Source organism: Ictalurus punctatus, chromosome 18 (assembly GCF_001660625.3).
Source record: "Ictalurus punctatus breed USDA103 chromosome 18, Coco_2.0, whole genome shotgun sequence".
Taxonomy (NCBI): domain Eukaryota; kingdom Metazoa; phylum Chordata; class Actinopteri; order Siluriformes; family Ictaluridae; genus Ictalurus; species Ictalurus punctatus.
Window position 1 is genome coordinate 13,583,195 of NC_030433.2, and position 16,805 is coordinate 13,599,999.

Sequence of the window (16,805 nt, forward strand, 5' to 3'; positions counted from 1 at the left end):
CTGGCTCAGATTCTGTGTAAAGAACGATTCTTTGTGACTGTATATAGTTCTGAAGTTGGAAAAGGTGTACAGTTCCAACTTTAAGTGAACTTGGATGAAAATGCTGATGCTGTAAAAGAGGCCAGACGTACACACATGACAGGATGACTGAAAGTACGTGTTTTAAATTTTTTTAAACGTAAGATCAGTCTTATATGGCACTTAAAAAAATCAATTGGCACCTATTTTTTTTCTTATATGAGCCAATGGCTCCTTAATATTTTTTTTTTGTCTGGAACCCTGCTTTTGACATAACACAATATAGACAGCTGGATGGTTATAGCTCTGGTTCTCTCTTGCCAGTTGTGACTCAGACAAGCAACAAGTATATTTAGTTTACTAATACAAATCCAAATATTCAACATGTTGTAATGCTCTAAAATAAGCTCTAAACAAAAGTATTTTAGATCATATTGCTTTTCTCTTGTCTTTATTTACATATGTGATCTTGAAGTAATCCAAAATGAATCAGATTCCATTACTTTCATATTGAGATACTTGGATTACGTTACTGATTGCATATATTTTTTTTTTTATGAAGTAATTTGTAACTGTAACGGAATACATTTTTAAAGTAACCCTCCCAACCCTGTATATGTATGATATATAGTGAATAAGGATTTTATGAAGATTGATATTTGTTGATGTACTGTACATGGTTAAGCTCTGCGACACCTGCCACTATGAACGTGCCACCACTACTGCACATGGTTAATGGATTTCTCAGGTTGGGTGAACACCTGTGATTTGTCGGCTGCATATTAATTCAGCAAAATCCAAACTTTGAACAGCGACATTTTCTGTGATTTATGTAACAATCACTGCATTAGAAGGGCTATTGTAGCTACAAATATATGATTTATTTAAAATGCTGAGAAGTATATTGAAGTCAGTAATAATGCAAGTCAAAACAGCTATTTTGATTAAAATACTACACGGTCTACAACAAAAATATTGGCATCCTTCCCAAGAATTAATTAAATAGTACCATGCAGTATTTTAAGCAAAACCAAACAGAGACACTGTTTTTATTTAAACACAATACTATTTCTTAAATAGAGCTGTTTTTTTCCTACAAACCTCTTACCCTTGAAATTACTAGCACCCATGAACTTAATATTTGGTGAAGACTTCCTTGAATAGAATAAAAGTGCTGAACAACTATAGAGACCCTTTCAGAGGTATACTAATGTACCTTATTCCTGGCAAAATTTCAACAAGTCCAACCTTGGCTACAATCATGGCTACAATTGTATTTCATGGTATTTTCATATGCTTATGTATTTTTATATCCATTATACACATGTCAGCAACCATCCATCTCTTTTGTGTTGAAAGCTCTTTGTTTTTTTTTTGTTTTTTACCAATGTTGCTGGATGACAAAAAGATACATATACATATGCTCAGCCTCATATTTGACAACCTGGGAGCAACCAGGTTTTGAATACTGACAGCAAAATAAAAATGCACACATTTTAAAAGACCAGTTTGCATTGATTTTCAATAATTTTGCAACACAAGTTTTTGAGACAAAAAGATGAATAATTCTATATATTTCCTTAGTTCTGAAGTGGAAAATTTGAATTATTGTGGGTAATGTTTATATTTTGACAAAGGTGATTTTCCTGCCTCGTGTCCAGCTCTGGATTCACTGCAACCCTGACCGGAATGAAGCAATTACTGAACATTTATGCCCATTCCCTTAAGACTGGTCAATAATTCTGGAGGTGACTCAAGTTCCTTTATAGGTTACAGTTAAATTGCATGATATGTGATAGATGTCTGATGTTTTATTTCATAGTAGTTTTCATGTTTGCTTAAACTGTTCTGACAAATCTTTATTATATACATAAACAAGCCACAAGACATGATCTGTAGGCCCACTGTGTAGACTGATGCTGTCAGATGGAAAGTCCCTATGAAAGCCATGATTGATGAGACATTTGTCACATGATGTAAATGTCAGAGCTGTGAGTGACACTAGGTTTCCTCCCCTCAAAAGCAAATACCATTCCTTCATCCCTCAGACTCCTTCACATCTCCCAGGCTACCATGATACCTCTAATCAACATATCAATTCCATCAATTTCCTGCCACTTGGTGGAATGGCGTGTGTGGAGGGTGCATACTGATTGAATTTGGCAAATTGGTCAATAAGGGTGAATGGTTTGGGGGCCGCTTCTCTTGTATTAGGGCTGACACTTTTAAAGATGGTGGCCAGATATCCCGCAATTTGCATTGATTAAACGTTCATCTTGTGCATACTGAAAGGGATTTAATTCTAAAATGATCCAAATGGACAAACAGAATAATTTGATGGGTGTGTCTAAAAATAACAGGGATTATTATCTGCTATTTGCAGCTGGGGACAACCTATATTACAACATAATTAAATGAACAAGTCAAATTGAAAGGCTCCACAGTATCAACTAGTGATTGAATCTATCAATTGTGTAACCGAGCCAGAACATTAGCAGGCTTTAATACTGTGAGGTTGAGACCATGTGAGATCCTCTCGGTAAGGAACAGTAGCACAATGTAGACATTAATCTGGGGCATGCTTTTCTGTAGTAAAGACACTAGAAATTCTGCAGCAGATAAATGGCTAGTCTAGACGAGATTAATGTTGAGATGGCTATAGATTGTCAGAGAGACAAATCCAGTAAACAAGGACACTGGACCCATACCCCAATGGAGAGCTGTCCATCTGGATAACTACTATTTACCATCCTCCTCTTTCTCTAAAGCTCTGAATGGTCAACAGCATCAACAAAACTTTGTCTGACCCCATCTTGCTGAAGGGCATCTATTTGAGAGCATGTGCTGTTGTGCCCTCAGAGATAAAAGCTGTTCTTTAAATATTTATTTAGCAAGTTTAATCAAAAGCTGTTGAACAAATAAGGTGTGTGAGTGTTGAAAGCAATAGTGAAATATCCATAGTCTAAATTTCCAATCTCATTAGGAATTCTGCTGTACCATTTGGATGTTTTCACTGTAGAATCCAGAAATGTGATTCCAAAAAAATGTATAATCTGTACTGGTAGAGAGAGAGAGAGAGAGAGAGAGAGAGAGAGAGAGAGAGAGAGAGAGAGAGAGAGAGAGAGAGAGAGAGGGAACTCAAAATCATGCTCACACTACTTTTTGCCAAAGGCCTTTATGCTCCTAACCTTTATTGTGATTTTACATACATGTACAATGCAGTGAAATGTCTTTGTATCTGATAAATTCAAAGGAGCTTTGCAGTGCTTATATTTGAACTCTTAACCTACCAATCAATAACCGAGAACCTTTACTACTTGTATGTGAATGCATTCATACTTTCAAAGAGGAATACTTTCTTAGTCAATGGAATGTTTCCATTGAAAATAACTTAAATGCATACATGATTAAAAGAGTAGTAAGGTCACAGTGTTTACTGTTGCAGGTTGCCTCTATTTTGTACTTATTGTTTATTCAACAGACTAACAGCTTTTAAATATGCTGAAAAATGAATGGCACTTGCATCTTGTTCAGTGACAGTTAATATACATATTTCTGTAGGACAAGCAAACATGAAGGGTTCTTTTGGTAACAAGGGTGAACAATCAGTATCAAAGGCTTTGGGAAATCTCAAAAGATTTTGGAGATCCTCCAGTTTTACAGTGGATGTAGAGCTGTCAACATTCACAAGATCCAGATGCAGCCAAACCCCCTTGTGACCAAGAGTAGATCATGTCAAATTGTAACTCTAAATCAGACTTGATGCAAAATTGTTCCAAATGAGGTTCTCTTACATAAGTCACCCTGTACACACACTAATACCACATGCTGAAAAAAGGTATGCCCATACAAACCGTACAATATATACATAATGAAAACAGATACTGGCCATGCAACAAATGACAGCGATGTATTTGGAGATAGACTAACTCATCTCTATCAGATTGCGGGCACTGACTGACATAAAATGTGAAAGTACTGGCAAGGATAGCTCTTCTTTATATCTGTCTCTCTAGTAGATCTGCAGCAAAGCAAAAAGAGAGCCCGAGACCCCTCCCAATGTGATCTATAAAGAGTGGAATAGAGGCAAGGATCAAAGCATGTGTGCAGGACACATGGAGTGCTGCAGAACACCATGATGTCAATCATGGCTGCAAATATCACTGTAAGAAGTGATCTCGACAGTAAGATCGCAAACCTAATAAAATTGCTTAAATCATATTTGTGCTATACAAAAGTGAGATGGAAAGATGGTGTGGACAGAACCTGGGATGAGGACTTACCGTGGCCCCCTCTTGTGAGGAAGGGCATCCTGTTGATGGCGATGGGTACAGTCCCATGCTTGTTATGGAAGTGGTGGACATGATGTGTGGTGCTCAGACTGGAAGACACGCGAGCATTGGCTGTTCTGTCTGGCAAGGAGACTAGTAGGACCAGAGATAATGCCAACCTCCACCAGGTGCCTAGGCCCATCAGGCCTGTTCCCCCACACTCCCAGCCCAGCAGCAGCACCTCCAACTTAGGGCAGGAAGTACCGCACCAGGCCCTGCCACCTCCCATCTGTCCTAGCTGCTGCACAGGAGACATCTCAGAAAGGGAAGCCCATGTCGGCCATTATCCACAGGACAAGTAAACAGCTCAGCAACAACGGTGTGATGGACACCAAAAAAAGAAAAGAAAAAAACCTTTTGCAGTAGGTTTCCAAAGAGCCAAAAATTATTGGAAAAAAAACCAAACAAACAAAAAACAAAAAAACAAGCTCCTCAGTCTCTGTTAAGTCTGCTTTCAAAATCCAGTAGGGAAAAAAATGTGTTGCTGTCCTTCTTGGCCAATTTGTCTTGGTTCAATTCCCAATTAAATAAAAAGACAGAAAATCAGGGTAGTTTGTCTGCAATCAGACAAAACAACACAATCTTGCCAGAATCGTAAACATCTGTAAAGGCAATTCCCAAAGGCTTTCACATGACTACAACAGCCATTATTTAATGCATCAGAACATTAAAATCAGCTTAATGAAGCAAAGAAAAAGTGCTCCAGGTGACTCTCTCTCTTTCCCCGTTCTGTCTCTTCCAGCCTCAGGTACAGCTTACGCTCTGTTAAGACCACTCTCCCTCAGAGGGCGGCCCCTCCACTGCAGAGGAAGTGATAAGAAACATCCCAGGAGGAAAAATGGATTATTCTAAAAAGATGCAAGGATATAAAGAAAGAAAGGCAAATAAAGCTAAGAAAGAAGAAAAATGATATGGGATGACAAAGAAAGGCAGCAGGAAGGCAAACTCTGATGGAGAGAAAAAGCAGCAGAGGGAGAGAGAGAAATCTGCTGCAGCGCGACAGTGGGAAAAATCAGTAAATAAATAAATAAATGCAAGCTCCCCATGAGTCCTAGAATGCGCTGGTAGCTGAAATAACACTCCTCATTGAAGCCCTCACCTTCCAGAGCCTGAGCCGTAGCAAGAGAGCGAGTGCCGAGACAAGGGACAGAGCGCAAGCAGCCGAGAGTCTCTCTCTCTCTCCGTCTCTTCTCTCTCAGCTGCTGACGTGCACTCTGTATTGATTAGCACTGCTTTCCATCCCCCTCACTGCTCTCCTTCCTGTTCCCTGCTCTCTCCTCTCCTCTCCTAGAAACGGACACACTCCCTAGGACACTGATGATTCCCAGAGGAGAGGCAAGAAAAGATGGCAGGAAAACTGTTTGCTGATGTTGCACAGATTTTTACAGGCTAATTAGAACCAAAAACTCCCAGATAGCGCATCCTCTTTTTCTCCAACATGAATCCTTGAAGGAAACAATATCAGGATAGTCAGGACTGTGAGCAGAGAGCACAGAAATGAAGACTCTTGGCTGTTCTCCATGAAAATGCAAACCAGGACACAGAGTCCTCCTTCTAAAACCATAGGCAATGACTATCACGGTATGAGAGAGAAAGAAAAGGGGAAAGAGAGCAGCGTAGTGTGTCTGTGAGAGAGAGAGAGCAAGAGAGGGAGAGGGGAGGGAGGTGGAGGAGGCAGGCAACACAGCGCATAAGCACACAGGCAGACCTAGAGACAAGCCAAAAGAAAAAAAAAAAGTATCAAATACAAGCGATCGTGAACACCCAAGCCAACAAATCAGAGGTAATGTTGCCTCACTTTAGCATCTGTAAATGCACCAAGACTGCAGTGTAGTGCATCCAGAATTAGCAGAACGATGATGAGTCAAATCAGTCTCTAGGATTTTGGAAGGTATTAAATCAAAAGATTTTGCAGATCCTTCAATTTTACATTATGTGGAACTGGAAACATTCAGAAGGTCCAGATCTAGCCCCCAGCGCCCCACCCCTGTGAAATGAAATAATTTACACCAGATTTGATAAAATGAAGGCTCTCTTTTTTGCTCTCCACTTGTCCCAATTCTTAAGACCATAGTGCAAAATCCTTTGTGATGGAGATTAGCTCTGTTAGCAAGGGCTTGTCATATTCCAAAAGAATCCTGCCTGTTGTTAAGTGTAGGGTGCTAAAAGGCAATCAGAGACAGGCACAAAGTGATGCAAACAATGCAGCTCTGTTTAAATAAGAGTCAAGAATTCTGAAAGAAAGCGAGTAGGAGAGAAAAAGAGTAGAATAGAGAGAAAGACTGACTCTGTGCAACACCATACATCAAATAAATCAACCAGGATAGAGATCTCAGTTGGGATTGCCTTGCCGGTTGAAAGGGTGCGCTAAAAAAAAAAGCAGAACAGAATGGAGGTAGTGCCACCTTTCATGGTGACAGGAGGGGAAAAGCGGGCCATTACTCAGCCACAGGGAGGGAAACAGGGAGCGGACCATCGCTGGTGCGCCAAAGCTGATTGAGGAGTGGTGCACATGAGAGGGGAGAGGCGACTCCTTTTCACAGCATACACAACCACAGTGTGTAAATCCTGGCTGTCAGGCACGGCTAACGGCTGCAGATAGCCACAAAGTTAAAATGTACATGAAATTCCACTCATCGAGATTTACCCCCATGTTAAAGAGAGTTGAGGTGGCTGCACAACTCTAATCGATTCTCATTCCTCTTCAACCAAGTGCCTGAGATATACATGAGATAACCTTGAGACCAGGTGAAACGTCTTGCATGGCTTTGAACATTATCTAGTCAGTAGAGGGGAATAGTGGATGACCAGGATTTAGATTTTTTCCCCCTAATGTAGACACCCGCCAATTCCCACTAAGCAGTCAGCTCTCACTCATCATACAACTACCACCACCACGGAGTGTAAAGGCTGACACGTGCTTCTCCGAAACACATGAAGCTAGCCAACTGCATCTTTTTCAAACTACTGCTCAGGCTGCATTACAGGACAGCGATTTTTCTGCCCTCTTCCTCGTACATTATCTCACAGAAACTTACAATTGTGCAGTGATTTAATATGACCTGAATAAGCCTTGCATACATTCAAATTAATTTCCCATACACAACAGCTGTAGAGGCTCAATAGGGTGCCTAGGCAAGACAAACCAGTGTAGCAATTCTTTAGAAAGAAGAATTAAAAAGAAGTAAGGAATAAATGACAAGACACAACACAAAATGGAAAGCTATCACCATGACAAATTTTATTAATTTCTAATAAAAGCACATCCAAAAGTTTTTTATTCCTATAAACCACAGAATTTTCCAATGATTATTTTTTTATATATCTTATATTATTTTTAGATTTATTATTATTCATCAAGATATTTATCTGGTTATAGTTTAATGTTTGATGTTGTGGAACAATGGTGAAACAGCTATAAACTGTCACTCTGTCTCTTTTTATATTAATAAGACAAAAAAACATTGGTGGAAAACTGAAAGAACAACGTGTCGTATTATTGTCCATTTATAGTTATATTTAATGTTGTGGAAAGTACATGAAACTAGTTACAGTGCCCTCACAACATCACAACAGACTGGGACATCTGACCAATCAGAGCAGAGTAATCTCTCTTAAAGGAGGAATTTAGAGTGAACAGATCCTTGAACGAGTCGTTTGTGACACTGGGGAAAAAAAGGTGATGCTGCAATGTAAACTATGAGAAAGTGCAAGTGTTTTTGAAATTGGACACATGTAAACCTATTGTACGAGACCTCTAAAACAAAATTAGGCACATTTATATAGCATAATAGGCACACTTAAAATGGGCCATGGTTGGATCTTCCAGCAGGACAATGGACAAAACATACATCAAAATCAACACAAAAATGGTTTACTGATCACAAAATCAAGGTCCTGCCTTTGATATCCCAGTACCCTGATTTGAAACTCGTAGAAAACCTGTGGGGTGAACTGAAGAGGAGAGTCTACCAGCGTGGACCTCGAAATATGAAGGACCTGGAGAGATTACATATGGAGGAACGGTCTCAGCTCCCTTGCCATGTATTCTCCAACCTCATCAGGCATTATAGGAGAAGACTCAGAGCTGTTATCTTGGCAAAGGGAGGTAGCACAAACTATTGACTAAAAGGGTGCCAATAACTATGGCACACATATATTTAACAAAGTTATATATATATAGACCTGTGTTTTGTTTGCAATTGTTTGATATTCATGAGAGCATAGTATTTTTGTGAATCTTTTGAACAAAAGATCCAAAGGTTAAACAATAAAGACAATTTTTCACAGCCTTCTTTGCTCATATTTACCAAGGGCACCAATATTAGTGGAGGGCATTGTAGTTCCTGGTTATAATTTCTAGATAGGAAAGTGCATACAGCAGACTAAAAAAACAAAACAAAAAAAACACACTAAAATTACAGCTTTACCTTTGACTGTACATTTACATTTTTGCCATTTAGCAGATGCCCTTATCCAGAATGCCTTACATTTATCATACAACTGAGCCATTGAGGGTTAAGGGTCTTGCTCAAAGGTGCAGCAATGCTGGGATTTGAACTCACAACCTTCCAATTAGCAGTCTAATGTCTTAAGCACTGAGCTACTGAAAGAATAACATACTACTTGACTTATAGCCTGTACTACAGTTGTATTATATTAATTAACAGGGCTGTGGTATACAGACTGTGAGAAACTGGAGCAGCAATAACCAAAAAAATAATGAAGGCAGGAAAATTATGGACATGGTAATTTATAAGAGTTGCCATTTATTGTCGGGTCAGTAGATCAGGGACACCCATCACAGCATCCATGCTACATAAATTTTTTTTTAAAGCTTCATGAGGGTTCTTCAAGATGAAAGTATTCATCAATCTGCCAACCCGGGGGTGGCTCATCACGATAAGGAATGATGGTATCTCCGTGAACTGGGACGTTGTGCGAGGCATCCCTGAGTTTAACCATCTGTTGCCTGGCAGCCATTACTGTTGGCCATCTTCTCTCTCCACAGCCCGCCAACTGACTCGGTGCCCAAAGTTCAAACAGCATGCAGAGAACATGATGGAGAACCAACGGGGAGCAAAGCACCAATCATCTCCGTTTCCACCAGCTCCACAATTTCAACAACTTACCATATTAGAGCAGGCTAATGTTAAATCCCATTTTTATTTCATACTTACCACATACTGGCTGAAACTGCGTTCTCACAACAGTGCTAACCCCTGGCCCCCCGCGCAAAAAAATAAAAATAAATAAATACATTTTTAAAAAACAATAAAAAAATGTTTATCTTGCTATTTTATTCAATACTAGAGTGAGCAGGAATGAATTCAAATCCCCTCTAGAACTCTGGAATTAAATTTTATAACAGTTAATCTCTCATGACCTCCTGGGCTCTTGTAGAGCATCATAATTTTTTTTTGGAGCCATTTATTTTTATCCCCGCATTTTCAAGTGCTGTGTCATTTGCAAGGAAAACCAACAACGTAATGGGGTAAGTAAAACAGGAAAAGACATCATTTTTGCTCTCTGGCATCCCATGCTTTTCGAACCGAGACATTGGTGCAGTGGCCTCCGGGGATGAAGTAGTCGCATTAATAATGGCAGTTTTGGCATAATTACTCTTGATGCCTGCCTTCTCTGGAACTAATGGCCTGCGGTTGAGATATCTGCTTGATTTAATTCGCCTTACAACCGTGGCACCTCACACTGCTATTAAGGGGGCAAAGAGGAAGTGGCATGTTCAGGGCAAATACAGGCTACACGATGACAACCAGAAGACTTTCTGGAGCAAAGAGAGAGTGTCAGGTTAACTTCATTCTCCTGTATATGAAAGTGTAAGGCAGCACTGTATGGTCAGCTGATTAAAGGAATAATATTTTCTAGGAAGGTTCAGTCACTTCATAGGTTGTTGTTAACAATATTTCTTGTGGTTTAAGATTCTTTGAATGGAAAGAGAGAAATGGACTAGAACATTTTGCAGTAAATCTCCCTCCTGAATCTACAATTAAATGTGTCAGTTTAAATAGCATACATGGTAAAATGGATACCTTAATATCGGCTATAGATGTTGTAATTAAACAAATTAACCTCCCTACCTCCACAGATGTTCTCTTATCAGCAGGAACTGATGCATTCTACATAAAATTTTTTTGAAAGCTTATTGTCCGCCTCAATCAGTATCTAAAGAATAAAAAATTGTGTCTAAAGAATACAAATAATGCATTCGTGTTCATATGTTTATGTATGTGTCTGTCTGTAAATAGGCACCATGTGCAAACCAACAGCTTGATAACAAACCTGGAGGGTTTCTAGAGGCGAGGAACATGACAGTACTCACAAGTGAACAAGCAGCGTCGTCTAAGCAGGACTGATTAGATGAATTCAATTTCCCGTTGGCTTGAAGGGTGGACAGTGATTGTATTGATCATTCATTAAAAGTGGCAGGAGCCGACTGGTGTGAGATACAAAAAATGCTCGGGCCCATGTGTGCCAAAGCCTTTCCCACATGGTGCCGGGGTGGCCAAGGTTGTCTCATCAATCATCATGGGTGGTACATGAAGAAGAATGTGTATGTGTGTGTGTGTGTGTGTGTGTGCATGAAAACCAAGATCCAGATGCCACCAGAAGCAAACCCAACAATCTGTGGCAGAAATACTTCTTCCTATTGCATGCACTGTGAAGTGCCAGCAGCTAAAACCAGGTCTTTGAATGTGTGACAGTACTTCTGACATAAACTGGCCTTGATTTCAGCTACTCAACAGAACCCAAAATACAAAACAGTCAAACAACATTCAGAACTAAAAACCTTAAACCTAAAAACATGAGTTAAAAAAAAAATCATTGTGCATTTCTGTCCTTGCCTGACTGACTCAACAAATTCATTAACAATAAACAGTTTCTTGACTGCAAGTTATTCTTGGTAATTATTGTATAACTGAGAAATGCAACAAAAAAAATGATTAGCAGCGTTACAATTAGCAGCAAAGGAATTTGAATTCTGGGAGTTTTACTCAGCCTTTGCTCATGCAGTTCGCATCTTGTATTTTAATGCAGTGTAGTAATGCCATCTGCAGTCAAATCACACACTGTATAATCCTCTTAAACAGCGGTGTGTATACTACGTGCATGATGTTATTCACCACTTCCCCTTGATGCGACTACACGTAATTAATTTACTGTTTTGAAAATAAGTCTGATAGGGTTCCATTCTGTTTTTAGCAGTAAAAAGGCTGAGGAAGGTAGTGCATACAGTGCTTCGGATAAGAATTCACCCCATATAATGGGCAAGTTGGAGGAAAAAAGTCTATCATTAAAAAAGATTATAATGAAAAACAATAATATATTGTATAATATGTATAATAAGTTGTAATTGATAAATTAATGGTACTCCAGATTCTTAACAAAGTTTGTCACAGTTGCTACTATACTGAATCATATCGTACTAAATTTAGTGTTATCATCAAATATCAGATTGTTGCCTTAAGAATCAAAGTCGTATCGTAACGTGTGGCCAGACTGATCACAGTGAGTTAATGAAATTAATTTTTTGAGTGATATAGCTAAAGAAAACAAACAAACAAACAAACAAAAGCTTTCAAACATTGTTCCATCTATTTTCTAAACCACTTATCCTACACAGAGTTGTGGGAAGCCTGGAGCCTATCCCAAGGTACTCAGTGCAGACCGGGTGTCAACCCATCGCAGGGCACATACATACATTCATACACAGACACACACACACACACACACACATACTACAGACAATTTGGGAATGCCAATCAGCCTACAACATATGTCTTTGGACCGAGGAGGAACCCGGAGTACCCAGAGGAAGCTCCTGAAGCATGGGGAGAACATGCAAGCTCCACGCACACAGGGTGGAGGTGAAAATTGAACCCCCAACCTGGAGGTGTGAGGCAAACGTGCTAACCACTAAGCCACCATGACCCCTGCATTCAAACAATATAACTTAAACATTCATCTAAGATTCTTTAAGGAACTACTAGGGGCTACCAAGTGGTACAAAGATAAAAGTTCATCTTGCAAACCACCAACCTTGATATCATCTGATTTCATGAGCTGACCAATATATTCAAGTCCTAATGTACAAGTCCCAATGCTGTAGTAATCAGCAAATGCAAAAGGTTATGGTTTATAATTTGGCTGAATTATTGTCTGAACCTTTAAACACATGAAGGAAATCACTCTGGGAAACAGATATGAAGATGAAGGTGGGATGTACGCAACAGATTCGCTTTGAAACGTATGAAATGACTACATAAATTACAATACACTAAAGAGTATGTCTGTACTTAACATACATTATTTTGGCACTTATTTCAGTAATAGGAAGAAATACTAATGGCCACATTTATCAAAGCATTTTTGATTACGGTATTGTGTTCATCATGGTTATCTCCATTACAGCAGATGCATTGTATCCTACTAATAGCTGGTTTAAACACATCTAAATAATTACAAGCTACAAAAGGAGTCTTGAACATGAATGGGGGGAAAAAAATGAAAGCTATCAAAACATTAAGTTGCCATTAATCATAATTAAACATACCGACAGAAAATCGTCTCAATTAATGCCAATGCAGCTGAGTGGATTGAAGCGAGGCTGCTAGTTTGCCTTGTGTTTTCTCCAGGTGCAGCATGCACCTCCTGTGCTTTTATTTGTGTGTGCGTGTGTGTGTGTGCACGTGTGTGTGTTTGTGTGAATGTGTGTGCACCCTGCAGAGCAGTAAGAGAGTGAAAGTGGGGGAGTATGGCATATTTAGGTGGAGGTGGAGGCTGTGCGTGGGTTGGCCTGTCAGGCAGGATCGGGTGCAGTGAAGATCTTTGAATGAGATTTTTTGCTGAAATCTCTGGTCATGCGACAGCAAACTGAGAAACAGACGCTGACCTTGAGATGCAGTTGCCAACAGTCTTTTCATTGTGGCATTACAGTAGCATTAATTACCAACACATGAAAACCTGTCCATAAAATCTGTACAATATTTTGAGACAATAATGCATTGACTTAAAACAACAGTACCCCTGGCAAAACAAAAAAAGTCCACGTGGTGAAGTCGGCCCTGATTCAGCTCCAGCTCCAGATCCAGTTTCACTTACCCTTAGCCTGCATGAAATCACAGGGGGTACTTAAGGCAAATTATGCTGAAGAGGTTTAAAAAATATTAACAACTCTTGGTCTAGCCAAACAACCAGAGAGATTTCTGCAACAAAATCCGAAACCAGGATTAAAGGCCTGATTAAACATTGAAAATATTTTGTGTGTTTCTGGGTAAAGAGACACCGTGGTAGATGGTGACCTTAGGAAACCGCCCTATCTATCTCTGGAATGGTGTGTGCTTAACGCTGAACATGTCCCAATTCTTAATAAGTCAGAGCAGATCAATGCTAATGCTAACAGGCCTGAGAGAGCGATGAGCGGTGCAGGCTAACAGAGAGCCTATTCATCAAACACCTGCAGTGGCCCTGTTGCCAGTTCAGGCCCTCCCTCAGGGTCGCAACTGAGCATGTGATAGATGCCTTTCATATGTTCTGCTCACTCCTCATCACACACGTAGCCTGTGGCCTTCAGGGGCAGGAACTCATTTAAACATCACACGGTGAAGTGTCTGCATATAAACACTTCATGGAGTCCTTTATTAAGCAAGAAAGCATAATAGAAGCAGTGCAATTATACATTCACTGGACACTTTAATAGGCACACCTGTACCTCTGCTTATTCATGCAAAGTTAAATACAGACGGGCTGTTTTTTGTTTTGTTTTTTGTTTTTTCCTTCAGAAACTGCTGATGTCCAACACTTTCATGTACAGCATGCTCTAGAGTTTACACAAAATGGTGCACAGAATGTGTCACTTCGGCGTTCTGAAAATGCTTATACCCAGACTGGTTCAAGTAGACTGGAAGGCTATGCTAACTTAAATAACCATTCAAACAACCATGGTGAGCAGAAAAGCATCTCAAAATGCACAACCTTGAGGTGGATGAGTTACAACAGTAGATGACCAGATCAGGTTCCATTCCTGTCTGACTTAAACAGGAATCTAAGGGTACAGTGAGCACAGGTTCACCTAAACTGGATGATTGGAACAAGACCAGGCGAGAATGTCAATCAAATTTTTCTGATGTTTGATTTGAACATTAATTGAAGCTCTTGACCTGTATCTGCATGGTTTTATGGACTCTGCTGCCACTTGATTGGCAGACTGGATAATTGCATGAATGAACATGAAGTTCCATTAAAGCAGCTGGGGAGTGTATATCTTGTGTCGTACTTGATATTTGACTAAGTACCTCCCATCTAATCTCTGCATCTCATACTGCAGTGCACAGAATGCTGCTCCTGCAGTGTCAGCTTTCTGTACATCTCTCATTTCCTGCCTGTGTCCTCTTTGGCTCCAACCCGATCCCAGTTAGGGCTATTACCCTGCCTTCATCCAACACTCCATACCGAGACCTACCTTCCTCTCATACAACCCACTCAATCCAATGATCTAAGACACTTTGTTAGCCAGGGCAAGGCTGTCAAATGCAGTGAGAGTCAACACCCCATAATCGTGTACTGTGTTGGTGAGGTATAAACGGATGCTCCATAGGCTACACCCTAAGGCTAGGCTCCTCAGCCCACACTAACCCACCGCCACCCTATATCAGCTCGCCATCCATCTGTCAGCAGAATTAATGAGTGGGTGATGAGGGCTTGGTCCATTTGGACCCCTGCAGCCCAGAGTAAACAGTCCTGGCTGGATGCAATGCTAGCAGGCACCGTGAATCATATCACTTGGCACAAGCAAACAAACAAATTAGCTTTCCAATGAGAGGTGGCCAGGCTCTCCACAGCCACCATGTTTACCCGTGAAGCAAAAGGAAATGAAAAGGACAGGAAAAGTGAGCTACAGCCTCAAATGTGGTGGAGATGTCAACAGGGGTGCTGCAAAGAGGTGCAAAATGGGAACTGAGCAACTGGCCAGGTGTTTTTATAATGTGCAAAGCAGGCATGCTCTCAAAAATGACGCAAATCTGTAGTGACAGGGAAAGATATTTTTACTTTGCAAGATAGAAGTGACATCTTTTTTCCGCACAGATTGTTAAATATAACCGCTGCATGAGCTACTTACATTATAGCTTAGTATGAATACTGTATATCACAGTGCTGCTGATGCATTCATTCTAATACTTACGGTTTCTATAGTAACAGGCACTTGCATGGTGGACACGCCACATAATTGTACAATTTTTTGTATGTTTTTAAGAGAAAATTGATAAGGTATCAAGCAAAAAACCACTTTGTGACAAACTGGTATAGGAACCTAATCAACCTCTGGCATCACACCTCTTTGTCATTGATTAATCTCCTAAGACAGCACACCACCTACGTGTTTTATTCCTTACAAATGCATCCTCATGCCGTGATAACTAAAAAGCCACAACCTAAGATTGAGAGTATATATACTAGCTAGAAAAAAAAGAGTATATGACAATTGCCCTTCATAGCAGCTGGCATAAGTTTACATAAACATTTACTTACTCCAAAACTCTCATACCTCAGCTTTCATAAATCTGTCATAACAATATCTATTTACAAAAAATGTATATTATGACACTGTCCAGGCTGACCTATATTACAGTGTAATGATAATACAGTCATATGGCCATGATGACATGACATGTTAAGCATCAAAACCAAACTCACAATAATTTAGAGTCAGAGAATATATATACATAACCCTGTCATCACAGTCCCATGGCATTGCCATAAGTATTAATACAAATCTTATAATAATAACCAAATGAATGTCATGTTACTTCAGAGCCTGATTAAATTTACACAACTTTGTAATAACAATAATGAACCTTCACTTTGTAACAGTGTTATACAACAGGATTTCATCTCAATGTTGCCACCAAGTGTCGAGTCCAGCAGACACCACAGAACAATTTTTGGACATTCTCACCTTTGTTCAATCATTATTATTATTATTATTATCATTATTATTATTATTATTATTATTATTTTTACAATCTAACCCATCATTTGACAGGCTATGTCATATCATTACCATGCCACTCTGACATACCAGGAATGCACCAAGCTACAAAGTAATAACACATCCTCTGTGACTATGTCAGATGTCAACATGGTGTTAAAATTGCCAACAACAGTTATGATGTCAGCTGACACATATTAGAATAAGCATTTGTAAAGTAGGTTTATGTCAGTTGTACTGATGGGCGTATGCAGGTTTCACATAACCATTAACATTAACATTACCCTTCTGAAAAAGTCTTACCTAACATTCTTACCACCTCATACGATGTCTGTAGTGCAGCAGTGGGAAAAAATAGTCAGCTATACTTACATCATCAAGTTGTGCCATGAAGCCCTGAGAGAATGCTATGACTTCTGTGGATGAGGAAATTATTGTATATTTAATAA

At 39.6% G+C, this 16,805-nt stretch overlaps 1 protein-coding gene across 6 annotated transcripts in view; it reads right to left on the bottom strand.

Moving 5' to 3' along the window:
• Positions 1 to 16,805, bottom strand: part of nrxn2a (neurexin 2a) — a 462,873-nt gene that overhangs the window by 119,308 nt on the left and 326,760 nt on the right. For 2 of the 6 annotated variants that reach the window (XM_053688022.1, XM_047161861.2), the window contains exon 1: positions 4,302 to 6,047. The exons of the other annotated variants lie outside the window; for them this stretch is intronic. In XM_053688022.1, the coding sequence (XP_053543997.1) occupies positions 4,302 to 4,605 (304 nt within the window). In that variant the 5' untranslated portion in view covers positions 4,606 to 6,047. Of the gene's footprint in view, positions 1 to 4,301; positions 6,048 to 16,805 lie in introns of those variants that run through there. 6 annotated transcript variants of the gene reach the window in all.